Consider the following 15227-nt stretch of genomic DNA (forward strand, 5'->3'; position numbering starts at 1 on the left):
CTTTCCAGATAGACAGAAGGAAAAAAAATATCTCTGCCACATTCAGCTGGAATACATGGCTTTCCGTCATTATTTATCGTAACAGGATGAATAGACACCATTTCTCTCCTCTATCTTGATTTTATATAAAGTATAAGAATTTTAATTATCATACTTTTGTTGTTGGCTGAAAATAGATTTTAAGCCCAAACCGTTCCAGGTTAAGTATTTTATCTATCTGGGTTATACGTAGATTATAACCATTTTCATTTTTCAAAGTTTTGCAATTTACTGATGATGGGTTTTGAGCAAAATGCGTATAATTTCAGTATTTTATTCTTTTCTGAATCTTTGATATTCATTTTTGTTCTTAGTTATTAATTTAATTATTGTCATACTTCAGGTGTTACGATGACGTCAAAGGAATCATCATTGCAGTAATAGTCATGGCGACCAATTGGTCGATATTATTAATTCCGAAACAAAATATATGAGAAATGATAGATTGGAAATTTAAATGTCATTTAGAAAAAAAATATATAGACAATGTCTCTAATTAATCATTTTGCAAATGATAAAATATCTAACAAAGGTTCACAAATCACAAGAGTGAAGTTTAATTGGACGGAGTTGCAAAAAGACTAGGAATGAATGATTTATACAACTGAGTAGTGATACAGTAAGGACGGTATAAAATAAAAGAATCAAAAATCAAAAAATAAATTTAAAAAGGAAAATAATACTTTAAGAGGGAGGGAATGTAATGATAAATCAAAATAGGCGTGGGCGGGATCAAATTAGGTAAAGGGGAAGAACTTATAGATTGTAAATATGAGTTTGGTTTATTGCAAAAAAAAAAAAGGAGATAAAATTAATTATTGCAAAATAAATATAAATATTCACATTGCAAAAAAAGGAGAATAAAGTAAAACACAAAAGGATATCGTACAACATTACGTAACATAAATAAACGTTATTGTCTTTTTTAAAATATCAAATTTTAAAAATATATTTGTTTGTAATTTTAAAAGATAAATAAATAAAAGTAAATAAATAAATGAAATTAATTAATAATAATAATAATGATGATGAAAATAATAATAATAATAATAATAATAATAATAATAATATAATAATAATAATAATAATAATAATAATAATAAATAATAATAATAATAAATAATAATAAGTGTAATCGTCTAAGCATCCCTGAAAACAACAGGACAATGATATTTTGCCTAGAGGGTTATCAAACAATGATTCCTGGGGAGGAAAATGGGGAGAGGAAGAAGGGGAGAGAACTAACACAGAAAACTTTCAGCAGCAATTTCTACTATTGCAGAATGAAAGTAAAGGTCAAATGTGATGCATTGTCTCAACCTGGTATTTTGCATGTCAGAACCAGCAACATGCCAACAAAATTGAATTCAGAGAAAAACGATCAAAATTACTCAATTTAAGTTTTTTACTGTTAAGAAAAATTGCATTCGTTCTGTTTGGGACCGACATTTCAGTTTAATAACAATTCCATTATTTTGTCTTTAGATTCAATTTTAAGGATTTGTTTCACTCGACATAATACTAGATTCACATGGCATTCACAACAGTTGATTCAGATTCTTCTCACAAATAGATATATGCCATCAGAATACGTCCCTCTCAGAAAATGAGTCCAGGCAAAACCAAATAGACCCATTCCAGAACAAAGACATAGACATGTTATGTTTTATAGCCTCTGTACTGACTTAACTAACGCAAAATCAAATATAATCAAGATAAAGAAGAGTGGGTGGGGGGTAACGTGGGTGGGCGGGGAGAGGGTGATGGAGGGAGGAGGAGGGGGGGGGGGATATTGCCTTGTGGCTTAGGGAGAATACTACTACTTTTTTGTATAGCTATAATATAGTACAGTAAGTTTTTCTTCAGCAAAATAATACAAAGCAAATATGAAAATAATCCAGTCATTTCTTATTCTTGTGCTTGACTCTGTGATTCCTCTACAACTTCGTTTTCCTCTTCCCTCTCGGCCTGTTGCTCACTGTCTAGTACTTGATTCTCCACGGCCACCAAATCAACGGCCACTTCTGCTATGGCTTCTTCTTGTAAGGGTGTCGTTGCTCTAGAGCCTCCAATCTGGAATAATGGAACAAGTTGTTTGGTTTTTTGTTTGTTTTGTTTTAGGGATTTTACGGCGCTTCCAACACATTAAGGTCATATCAGGGCCAGTAAAAAGGAAGAAAATGGGATAGTAAAAAGTTCTAATATTGCAATTAAAGCACAAAAGAAAAGGTTAGACAAAGGGGAATTGGTTCAAATAAGAAACAGATGTAGATTCCAAGAGTACACCGTCAAAGTACTTGGTTTGAGATCACCTAAACGTCTCATCCAAACACAAGCACAGGTCCCAACTGAGAGGAATACACTCAAATGTTTACAAATCATATAATATAATTTGTAAACTAAACATAATACAATGCATAACAGAGAGATGATTTACAAGGAAAAAATTATCATCTCCCAAAATTATAACTATACATTCGACTGTTTCCCTCCCAGCCAAGGAACTCCGGCCAGGGTCAGGACAAAACTAAGTAATCTCATTCCAAGACAACGACAGGAAACAATTGGAAAACGGGTACGGGGGATAGAAGACACAGCATGTACCTCCCTGCCCACTATGGGAGGTCAGGATCCCCACCCAGAATGGAACAAATTCAATCATGAAAATATTGATAACATAACATAACCATAGTAAGGGTTGCTTAGGTCAGAGGCTTTTAAATGCCCTGTGAAAAAGAAAGGTTCGGGTAAAAAATTGGTATGACTCTCGCCCTTGGATTGGAAGGTCCAGGGATCTCGACCCACTCTGAGGAGTGCACAGTTGAGTCCTTGAAAAAGGCTCTTTACTCACATTCTTTCACTGTAGGTACTCAGTAGTAAAATGATAACCTGGCCGTTAACAGTGTTGTCTCTGTCGTAAAAATTATAATTATGCCTAACAAGTGTCATGTCTCGTCCTACATGTTAAGTGTTGCTGTCTACTAGGGACCCCTTGTAAAGAGCTTTGAGCACGTATAGTGGATATTGCGCTACATAAATGCTCTAGTTTTTTGGTAATAAACAAAAATGAATATAACAGCTTCAAAAAAGAACAAATACCAAACACGGAATGTTTCGAGCTCAAAACCCTTCTTCAGCCAACAACAAAAAACAATTACAATAAAGACATAAATACATTACTAAATTCCAGACAGACATCAGAGATAGTTTTAAGGTCCTCTCTCGAAACGTTCTACGGTATTTTGTTCTTTTTTGAAGCTGTTATATTCATTTTGTTTATTATTTTTTAACAGTCCACAGCATCTAGCAGGCTAGTATCACTTTGACTAGCTTTTTTGGGCGCTTTGGGGTCTTTATTTTTTCTTTACCTGGCTATTCTGAGGTGCTGGGACCTCTGTGTCTTCACCAGTCATGGGCATGGCAGACTGGGCTCTCTGATGGGGAGAAGTAGATGAAGCTGGACGGGCCGAGCCAGGACGAGGAACTCGGGCGGACAATGGGCGGTTTGGTGGAGATGGTGGTTGTGGTGATGGGGCTTTGGGCTGTGGAAGAGTAATGAATAACAGTAAATAAAATAAAATAAAAAATAAAAGCCCCTTTATTCATCCTCATGGGGAAATTTGTCTTTTGGGTCTATTCCAAGGGAAGACTGGAATAATCCAGGCATCAGCCGCAATGCAGCATCGCAAAGTGAGCTAAAACAAGGTGACTTGCTCAAGGCCACACAATGAGGCGTGTAGTCGAACTCGGTACCTTTTGGGTACGAAGCAAAGACCATACAGCTGAGCCAATAATAATTTACTTTTTTTTTCATCGTCAAGGAAAAATTTGTCATTCGGGTCTATTCCAAGGGAAGACTGGAATAACCCAGGAATCAGCCGCAGTGCAGTGCAGCGCCGCAAAGTGAGGTAGGGTGAAGTAATTTGCTCAAGGATACACAGCAGGGTGGGTATTTGAACTCGGTACTTTTTGGGTATGAAGCAATGATTGCACTGTTGAGCCATGCTGCCCCTAAGTAAAGTAAAGGCATGGATAATATGATCTTTCGATAAAGGGGAAAAAAACATTTAGTCCTTCAGAACCATTAGGCCTATAGAGCCAGAGTTAATCCCAGTTTCTATGGTGTGGAAAAGACAATAGCAATTGCTTGGTACCCTTTGGATAGGACACTAGTCTATCGCAAAGTACTTTCTACCAGATCTAACAGACTCAGCTACTCAATCACTGCTGGGTCGACAAGAGGATCAGAAAAAATCTCGACTGCACCCAGGATCGATCTTGATCTCTTTGCATGTGAAACAAGTGCTCTACCAACTGAGCCATTGTGACCCCCAATCTTGCAATAATTGTCTTTTTAATTTGAATTGGTTTTGATTGAATTTGAATAAAAATCTACTAAATCACCAATAGCTCAGTTGATAGAACATTCGCTTCATTTGCAAAAGAGACTGAGATCAATCCAAGGAAAAGTCGAGATTTATTTTTGAACCCCCCACCCAACAGTGATTGGAGGTAGCTGGATAGCTTATATCTGGTGGAAAGCACTTTGTGGTAGACTAGCATCCTATTCAAAGGGAGGCAAGCAATTGGCATTGCCCATTCCGTGCAATAGACACTGGTATAAACTCTTGCTCCATGGGTCTAAAGTTCTGAAGCACTATTTCTATTAACCCACGTATTATCAGCCGAAATGACATACGATTAAAGATATTGAAATTTACAGAGCACAGTTATTTTTAACTTGTATAAAAAACATTTAAATCTAAATCTGTTGGCTGGAGATCCTTTATAAAGCACTTCGAACATGTTTAGGGGATATTGCGTTATACAAGAAATTCTCAGGACAACAAGGTTCCAATCAAGAACCTCCTTATACAAGTATAATGCCTAAACGACTCAGCTATCTCTCTCTCTCTCTCTCTCTCTCTCTCTCTCTCTCACTCTTTCTCTCTCTATTTACAGCACCTGATTCACAGTTCAAAACGGTTTGAATGGCCATTTCTCAAATGTCAACACAAGCAACACAAAAAAAGCTCTAATACCATTGACGAGACAAGAAAGAGACTTTACCTCCATGTAAACAGGATAAGAATGTTTCGCCGTCAGATTCACGGGCAGTTTTGCCTCCAGTTTGGCAGCCTCCATTCTGCCTTTGTAAATATGGCCGTCAGCCCCTTGCACATCTATTTCATCCCTGTTGGAACACATGAAGACAATGCTTTATATATATATATATATATATATATATATATATATATATATATAATATATATATATATATATATATATATATATATATATAGCAATCATTGCCATTGGTTACCTTGTCTTGTTCATGAAAATAAGTGTAGTTGTCAATTCATGATTAAATAAAATTAAATAAATAAAACGATGGATAGGCAAATATGTTGATAGGGTCACGCTTTTCAATCCAAACATCTCCGTTCCCAGCATTTTGTTTGGATTATAGAGACATCCAGATAGAGGAATCAGTCCCTAAAGTGTACAAATAAAGTTGGGTTTTTTTTAAAAGCCGTCCCTTGGCAACTTGTCTGGATAATGAAGACATCAGGACTGTGGATTTCCGGATTAGAGAGACGCGACTGTATATAAATCAACAAATTTCTAGATTATACTTAATTCAACAGCCTAAGCAAATATAGCTGTAAATCTATAAATCAATGAAAGCAGCATCAAGTGATATGGTACTTCAAAATTATCATTCAAGAATAAGTAACTACGAACTTTATTACGAACAAGACATGCAAGAATAATAAATTATAGCATCGGTATGTTATTCCTAACCCACATTGGTTAGATACAAGATGTATTTATAGATGGAATGAAATAGACGTCACTCAGCTTTGCTATTGTTTTTAGATTAGTTCATGATTAGTTCTCACTAAATTCTATTAATTAGATTATGTGCGTTGATGTACCTCATATCTGGTTGGTGGATAATTTGAGAATTTTACCTGAATGCATAGCATTAATATAAAACGTTATGAATTATGATGCACTTACTTGTACAGAGGTAATATTGTCTCTTCTTCACGGAATATTTGTCTGTTTTGGAATAGAGATTTTAAAAAATAGTAAAAGACAATCAAGAAAAAGTGTGGTTCGGGTACTTATATATCAATAAATACGAGAGGTAAAGGGTATAGAGAAGTGCTAGATGAAAACAGAGATTCACGCAGCTGATTTATGATGGATTTAAAACCCAGTTTTCAAAATTGTAACTTGCTCTAATAATTTACTTTTAGAAACAATTCATAAGTCATTCAAAGTTAAAGACAATGTTGATGAGAACATAAGTAACTAACAATACAAAAAAGTCAAAGCTTTGAACATTATGTAAAATAATCTGTGTGCACATTAAATGTATAGAATCTCTTGTATACAAAATCAAACCAGACTGGTGTGCTCTAACACAAAATATATAATTAGATTCATGTTAAAAAAAACACACACAAAAAAAAATTATTGATACAAATTTCTGTACATTCTAATGATGTAATATTAGTCATGGGGTACAGAATAAGTATTGAATAAGTATTGGAAAAGTATTGAATAAGAATTGAACAGTATCTAATACATATCGAATGCCTCTCTAATAATAAGTATCGTGCATTGAATTTGTCTCGCCCTGTTGGTAGGGCCTATTTCTGTTTCCATTCTAATTCTTTTCACTGATACAAACAATTCGAACCGTCCTTACAATACACTCACAAATACTTCTTACTTTGATGTTAAATTTAAATTTAATTGAGCTTTATATAGCGCAATATCCACTAAATGTGCTCAAAGCGCTTTACAAGGGGTCCCTGGTCAACAGCAACATTTAACATGTAGGACGGGACATAACGCCTGTTAGTCGATATTACAATTTTTCGGACAAATACAACGCTGTTAACGGCCAGGTACTCATTTTACACCTGAGTACGGTGAGAGAATGTGAGTAAAGAGCCTTTTCCAAGGACTCAACTATGCGTCGAGCGCGAGGCTCGAACGCAGGACCTTCTGATCCGAAAGCGAGTGTCATACCACTAGACCACATCGCCGCACAATCAACCAACACTGTTACCAACACTGTCAATCCTCCTGGGACCCTGTCGCATATTCAATACTAACTACCTTGGTAATCCTGCTGAGACGGATCTCATTAGATTACCAGAATATATGGAAAGCGGATTCTTCCTAAACCAGACCTGCCTACTATTACGAAAAGTTCGTAGAACTACGAAATTATTGGCTCCTATTTCAGAACTTCATAAGTCTCTCTAAATCATCAAAGCTTATTCAAAATGAAAGTTGATGCCAAACTACATAATTTAAAAGATCTTGGAGTATTAACTAATCATTTTTTGAGGGTAAATTGTTGATTTTTAAAGTTAAACATAGAGACTACAATCTTATCTCCTAAGAATTACGAATTTTTAAATTTTCAAGTAGGCGGCGGGTCTGCAAAAAAACACAAAAAGACAGACAAAACAAATCACTCACCCCAAATGATTTAATTTGGTAGTTCTCTTGTTAGGGTAGGTCATGGTATGATGTCCGCCACATTGTCTGGCCTGGGCGTAGTAATCCGCTAACTCTGGACTCATGCCAAGACTGTCAATGAAATGAAAAGTTTTCTTTACCATTACATCATGGCTTTATAAATCCAAAACAGACAACAACAAAACAACAATAAAGTGTAAGCGTAATTTATTAGTGACTTTAAATTTAAATTGAGATTTTATATAGCGCAATATCCAATAAACGTGCTCAAAGCGCTTTACATGGGGTCCCTGGCCAACAGCAACACTTAACATGTAAGACGGGACATGATGCCTGTTAGGCGATATTACATTTTTTAGACAGAGACAACGCTGTTAATGGCCAGGTACTCATTTTACACCTCAGTACGATGAGAGAATGTGAGTAAAGAGCCTTTTTCCAAGGACTCAACTATGCATTGAACAAGACTCAAACCCAGGACCTTCCAATCTTAAAGCGAGCGTCTTACAACAAGATCACATAACCAGATTATACTAATTTATATATATATATATATATATATATATTATATATATATATATATATATATATATATATATATATATATAATTTAATATTTTACCACAATGTTTGAGACAGTCTACATTAATGTTTCAGGCCTAATCAGCCATCGTCAGGACTGTGTGTTACATGAGTTTGGTTTGTTGACTGTTGTCGTACCATATTTGTATCAAACACGATTCAATATATATATATATATATATATATATATATATATATATATATATATATATATATATATATATATATATATATATATATAATTAAAATCATCTACTATTTGCAAAGACTACAATTCAAAGGTCGAAAGCGATGTGCACTTATTTTCAGGTCTGATAACCAAATTTATCATAGGCTCATTGTTGGATTGGAAATCTAAAAAAATACACAAAATATTGTCCATTACAACAATGTTAAAGCTAGGCCCGTAATTGCATTGGATGTCAGACCTGCATACATGTTCAAGTTGATCTAAAGCAATGAAACACCCTATCGCATTCTAATGATTTGTAGGGCCTAGTTAGCGCCATAGCACAACATTTGATGACATTGTAATTGTTTTAATAAGGTCTGTGAAATATTAGTAGAAAGCCATAAACAGAAATGAATATAACAATAACAGCTTCAAAAAAAACCCCCAAAAAACAAGCAAACAAGAACATTTCGGGCTCAAAACCCTTCTTCATCCAACATAAAAAAAAATAATGAAATCATAAATACATTACTTAAAAACCATATCAACGGCAGTTTGGTATTTTAATCTTTTTTGAAGCTGTCATATACTTTTTGTTTATTACTTGTTACAGTCCACTTAGTATCGCTTTGATAGATACGTATGTGCGGCTATGTGGTCTAGTGGTATGACACACGCTTTTGGATCGGAAGGTCCTGGATTTGAGCCTCGATCGGTGCAAAGTTGAGTCCTTGAAAAAGACTCTTTACTCACATTTTCTCACCGTACTCAGGTGTAAAATGAATACCTGGCCGTTAACAGCGTTGTCTCTGTCAGAAAAAGAATTGCAACATCGTCTAACAGGCGTCATGTTTCATTCTACATGTTAAGTGTTGCTGTTGGCTATGGACCCCTTTTAAAGCGCTTTGAGCACGTTTAGTGGATATTGCGCTCTATAAAAGCTCAAGTATGAACTTTTTATTTTTTCACAATCAATAATGATCTCGTGATTTCTACAGTTGTTTAAATTAAGGATAACAAACTTAACTTCGTGCTAATAATGATAATATGAAAATAAGAGGAAAAACATTTATACAGCACATATATTTCTATATTAAATGACTCTAACCACTTTACCAATTTGAAAAATAAATGCACTACAAATATTTTAAAAACCATTCTTTAAGATAATAATAAACAATTTTATGTTCAAAAACACCAAATAGGTCATGACATGAGGAAAAATACAATGATTTATCTAGGGGACAAGTTAATTTTCCATATTCTATTAAATAAGTACACTGAAAGGGGGGAAAACAACATGTATTATATGTATTTACGTAGAAAGCATACAAAAAGTACATCTTGGGGGTTTTTAATGTAAAACTAAGAAAAATAATACAGGGGGGGGGGGGTGAATAATAGTATTTAAATTTTATTTCTTTTTTTTTTTTTTGTTTTTTTTTTGTTTGACTGTTTTGTGTTGTTATGTTTGTTTTGTTTATTTCTTTTGTTTTTGTTAGTTTTCTTTTTTTTTTCTTTTGTAGTTTTTATTTGGAAGGGGGTGAGTGGGGGGGGGGAGGGGGGGGGGTGGTCCTGTTTGTTTTTGATTTGTATTTTGTTTGTTTTTTTTTCGTTAAAAATGATTCTGAATTTGTAGAATCTGTAGAAATTCACCATCCGCTACTTTGGCAATGAAATGGATAAATACACATTCCGTGTAAATCAAAACCAACACCTTCACATACATAAACAATAACATGGTAAAGAGACAAACACTAAGCAAAAGGTTGGTGGTTTTTACCTTTAAAAAGTCTAATATTTCAACCCTACTGTTATTTTCCCTTATAGGCGCACCATGTGTTAGAAAATTGAGTCAAAAGAGTGTATGTACTTACTTGTTACAGACACAGTGGAAGAAAAAAATTTTTAATCAAAAGACTGAAACTAACCTTTGCACGTAAGCGTCTACAATTTTTACTAAATTTTATTTTTCTTGTTTTTAATGTTCCTTTGCTTATTGTTTTGCTGATGAAGGGTTTGTACCTAAAACGTCAATTGTCTGTGTTGATCGCATCAGAAGACTTTCCATTTTCACTTTTTTGTTAGCATTTTCACGATCCCAGGATTCAGGCAGCCCCCATCGCTCTTACTTTTAAATTGGAATTGTTCAACTTTTATTAGCTTTCTATAATAAAAGGACTTTCTTAGATGAGGTAGGATAAACATTTTGTATCCACTGCTGATTGTTAAATTTACAATGAATATTGGAAATAAAATTTTGGAAAATTTTATTGTTGTATCGAAGTTACAAGATCATTTAAAGGTTTAAAAAAAAAGAAAAACCTATTAGCTCTTAAACTATGCATGGCAATATGATCCAAAAACAAATCTACAATCTACAGAAAGGGTCAACAGGGTAGAGAGAACATTTTAAATGTAAATTTCTTTAGATATTAAACATTTCTGAATGTGTTGCAGTGTGTTGAAATTATTACAATGTCAATACAAGTAAACAAATTACAAGAAAATGAGAAATACAAAGGTTATAGCAGGCTTATTGTCAGTTCTTTGTTTGAGATATTATAAACACTTGTAACCCAAATCTCATGACAATTCATATAACTGTTTTATATTATTGAATTGTATCGTTTAATTCATTAAAAGAGAAGAATTTTAAGTAAAGGTATACAAAACTGACAATAGATTTAGTAACAATGAAAATGGCTTTTATCGTAACAGGTTCGTATAATAAGAACTTAGATAGTGACTCACAAACCAAATCATTAAATCTTAACTCTTCGAAAAACTTAGGTAGGTTTTGACTTACAAACCAAATCATTAAATTTTAACTCTTCAAAAATCTTATGTATTGACTCACAAACCATGTCGTTAAATCGAAAAATATCAAAATAACAAACTGTTAAATTCACTTTTGTTAATTATTTTTTACAGTCCACAACTTCTGGTAGCATAGTATCGCTTTTGCTTAATTCTCAATTCGTGATCTTTATAGGAACAGAGACAAGAGAATTGATATTTCTTACAACATAAACATTTAAAGCAATCGTAAAAATTTGAATGTAAAATAGGATAAAAAAGAAATTGGAAAAAGATGCACATTATTTAAATCATCTACAAATAATCAATTATCTAGATTGGTGGTATCAACGATTTATAATAATAAGTTTTATAATTTATAATAATAAAGCTAAATTATTGGTTGACTAAAAAAAACTTGCTAAACAGAAAACGTGTAAAAAGGTGCTAAAAAGTGTGAACATATGTAAGGAGTGAGACGATGTAGAAGAAAAAGAGGAAGAAGAAGAAGAAGAAGAAGAAGAAGAAGAAGAAGAAGAAGAAGAAGAAGAAGAAGAAGAAGAAGAAGAAGAAGAAGAAGAAGAAGAAGAAGAAGAAGAAGAAGAAGAAGAAGAAGAAGAAGAAGAAGAAGAAGAAGAAGAAAGAAGAAGAAGAAGAAGAAGAAGAAGAAGAAGAAGAAGAAGAAGAGAGAGAGGAGAGAGAGGAGGAGGAGGAGAGAAGAAGAAGAAGAAGAAGAAGAAGAAGAAGAAGAAGAAGAAGAAAAAGAAGAAGAGAAGAAGAAGAAGAAGAAGAAGAAGAAGAAGAAGAAGAAGAAGAAGAAGAAGAAGAAGAAGAAGAAGAGGAAGAAGACGAAGAGGAAGAGGAGGAGGAGGAAGAGGAGGAAGAAGAAGAGGAGGAGGAGGGAGAAGAAAAGAACAACAACAACAACAACAACAGGGGATTATAATGTAATTTACATTGAAAGGTTATGTCAACACCTCTGTATGTGTGGAGAGAAGGGATGATCAACAAAGCCATGCAGGGCGAGTGATGGAAATATTTTTTTAAGGATTTTAAAAATTAGAAAAATACATTCAAAGAAAATGTCTTCCGTCCTCAGGGGTATCTGGGTGGTGTTGTTCCAATCATGCTTTGGAAACTTTAATAAATTATTGTTGGAAATGGTTTGTGCACAGACTTACTCTTCCTCAGAAGAAGCGACCTGTTTGGTTCTTTCAATTGGTTCAAGGTAACGGTGTCTTTGTTGTCGATAACTTTCCATTGAAAAAGGGAGGCATCGATCATGCCTGATAACCATTGCAGCAAATAAATGACAGAAATAATGTGGTAAAATAAGTTTAACGTTTTGAAACATCTATCATTTCAAAATGTTAACAATTAATGGTTTTTCTTGCGTTTTAAATGGAGATATATATTTTGACATAAGAACAAATGGACTCAGAGTATTCAGATACTAGGATATATGTAGAGAGATATTCTAAAGGAGCATAGAAAAGATAATTATATATATGAAGAGAATATACTGCGGGATTTTTATTTATTTTTAGGGCAAAGACTGATAGAATTTGACTCATATCTAAAATTTGGCGAGAAAAGAATAAAGATCATAAATTTTGAAACACCGTAGAGAGGAAAGTTTGTTTTTAATTCTTTTCCAAAGCCTTCGTTTATGATTTTCTGTCTTATCCAAAATATCATTCAATTGGAAGTCTCTAAGATTTGAAAAGGAAAGGAAATGGAATCGAATATAAACCAAGAAAGAAGTCAAGTACACGTATACTCGTGATAACAGCTCTATATGAAATATTCCCATATTTTCAGTGATGAAGAGATTTTATTTCGACCGACAGAAGATTGTCTACAACAAACTTACTAAAATATCTGTTCACTGTAAGGAATATTGTTAAAGAGGGCTGGTTAGAATTAAACACATAAAAATCACACTGTTTTATGTTCACTCATTTATATTCCTATGAGCACAATACTTAGATAAAGCAGATAAAGAAAAGTAAAAAAAATTAAAGAGACATAATCGCCAACATCAGTCGGTAGATGTCGATAAAACATGTTAAAATTTTCATCTGTCCTGCAATTTTTCAATTCAAAACTTTGAAATAACATGTCCGCATATTAATGAGTCACACAACCTGATCACAGATTATTCTTAAAATGAAAACTATAAATAAAGCACATTTAGAGTACTCTGGTGAAAAAATGGATCCAACAGTTTAAAAACCAATTTATTGATTGATATATGTTTGCCGAAAATACAAAGTTTAATTAGATATTATATTTATGAAAAATGAATAAATAAATTTGTTTAAATAAATGAATAAATAAATAAATAAATAAATAAATAAATAAATAAATACATAAATAAATAAATAAATACATAAATAAATAAATGATTAAATAAATACATGAATAAATAAATAAGTAATTAAATAAATACATGAATAAATAAATAAATGATTAAATAAATACATGAATAAATAAATAAGTAATTAAATAAATACATGAATAAATAAATAAGTAATTAAATAAATACATGAATAAATAAATGAATACAGTGGCAAATGTTATATATGACAATTTTGTCCAATAAATAAATGGTAAAAGGATGTAAAATGCATTTTTTATAAACTACTCCAATCCTACTGTTTGGTCATAACCTCCCTGATTTTTGACAAATTATTTCTCCTAAAACGTAATTTATACTTTTTTCATATGATATCTTTGGCCCTGCAATATGTTAACTAAACACTCAAAATCTGGTGAGCATCAAAGAGTGAGAGACAATCAATCCTTTGAGGAAAAAAAAACAAAAAAAACATGCTTTGTTTACTTTATAAATCATGCATAAAGTCAAACACCATTCGTGCCAGCCTCGACGTGCAAACAAAATTCTGGGGGGAAAAAAGTTCTCCTATAACTCGTGCACTCCAATTTTCATCATACAAAAACATTACGCAAACACGAAAACACGTGATTGTGATTGTGCTTTTTGGAATGAAATGTCACGTAATATAAAAATGTTACCTTATCATATTTCCACCAGATTTATTCATACCATTGTATATTCTATAATAAAAACAAATATCAGACATTTAAACAATAAAAATAGATATTGTAATCATGCTTTGATTAGGATGAAAAATCCGTATTCTACAAACATGCTCATAAAATGTATTTTACATCGTAAGGTTTGAGCTTCATCCTTTCAATGTCAGTGGGGAAAAAGAGTTAAAAATACTTTGAAAAAACACGAAGAGAGTGATATCACAGGTTTTTAAACAAAAATAACAGCAGGCAAATTTTAACAAAAACTTTGGAAAGTTTCCCGTGAGTATGTAAAGTTTAAAAAAAAATTAATCTTGCTAAAAAAAAAAAAAAGAAAAAGATTTGAATGTTCGACATGAAAAATTTTGTGGGTTTACTAAAAATTATCACATGTAAATATTCAGTTTTCAGATCATTCAGCTTAAATTGATGTATTTTGTTATTTACAAAATTTAAATCATAAGCGGTGTCTGTAAAAATTATTTTTTCAAGTCCAAGCCTATTATCATTCTATCATCACTCTAGGCCTTCATATTCTTCATCAAATTATTTTGTGCATTTTAATCAACAGATGATACTTATTTTCACATCATGATTCATTTACAAATTGAGAAATTGTCATTATTTCATTCTACTTCCTCTGACATTTTCAGACAATTTTGTGTCATTATTTCATTCTACTTCCTCTGACATTTTCAGACAATTTTGTGTCATTATTTCATTCTACTTCCTCTGACATTTTCAGACAATTTTGTGTCATTATTTCATTCTACTTCCTCTGACATTTTCAGACAATTTTGTGTCATTATTTCATTCTACTTCCTCTGACATTTTCAGACAATTTTGTGTCATTATTTCATTCTACTTCCTCTGACATTTTCAGACAATTTTGTGTCATTATTTCATTCTACTTCCTCTGACATTTTCAGACAATTTTGTGTCATTATTTCATTCTACTTCCTCTGACATTTTCAGACAATTTTGTGTCATTATTTCATTCTACTTCCTCTGACATTTTCAGACAATTTTGTGTCTACTTTTTCTCTCGTCAGTTGAAAGCGAATTCAAG

The 15227-nt window shown here is 32.7% G+C and overlaps 1 protein-coding gene across 5 annotated transcripts in view; it reads right to left on the bottom strand.

The window, feature by feature from the left end:
- LOC144973393 (uncharacterized) overlaps window positions 1-15227 on the bottom strand; it is a 98089-nt gene that overhangs the window by 1523 nt on the left and 81339 nt on the right. For 2 of the 5 annotated variants that reach the window (XM_078915763.1, XM_078915762.1), the window contains 5 exons: window positions 7546-7656; window positions 6064-6105; window positions 5110-5233; window positions 3408-3581; window positions 1770-2112 (listed from right to left, as the gene is read on the bottom strand). In XM_078915763.1, coding sequence (XP_078771889.1) covers window positions 1948-2112; window positions 3408-3581; window positions 5110-5233; window positions 6064-6105; window positions 7546-7656 — 616 coding nt within the window. In that variant the 3' untranslated portion in view covers window positions 1770-1947. Of the gene's footprint in view, window positions 1-1769; window positions 2113-3407; window positions 3582-5109; window positions 5234-6063; window positions 6106-7545; window positions 7657-12279; window positions 12385-14137; window positions 14180-15227 lie in introns of those variants that run through there. The other 3 variants (XM_078915759.1, XM_078915760.1, XM_078915761.1) reach the window with 3 other exon arrangements.

Source organism: Berghia stephanieae, chromosome 5 (assembly GCF_034508935.2).
Source record: "Berghia stephanieae isolate SIO BIC M18660-M18661 chromosome 5, UCSD_Bste_1.3, whole genome shotgun sequence".
In the NCBI taxonomy this organism is placed as follows: domain Eukaryota; kingdom Metazoa; phylum Mollusca; class Gastropoda; order Nudibranchia; family Aeolidiidae; genus Berghia; species Berghia stephanieae.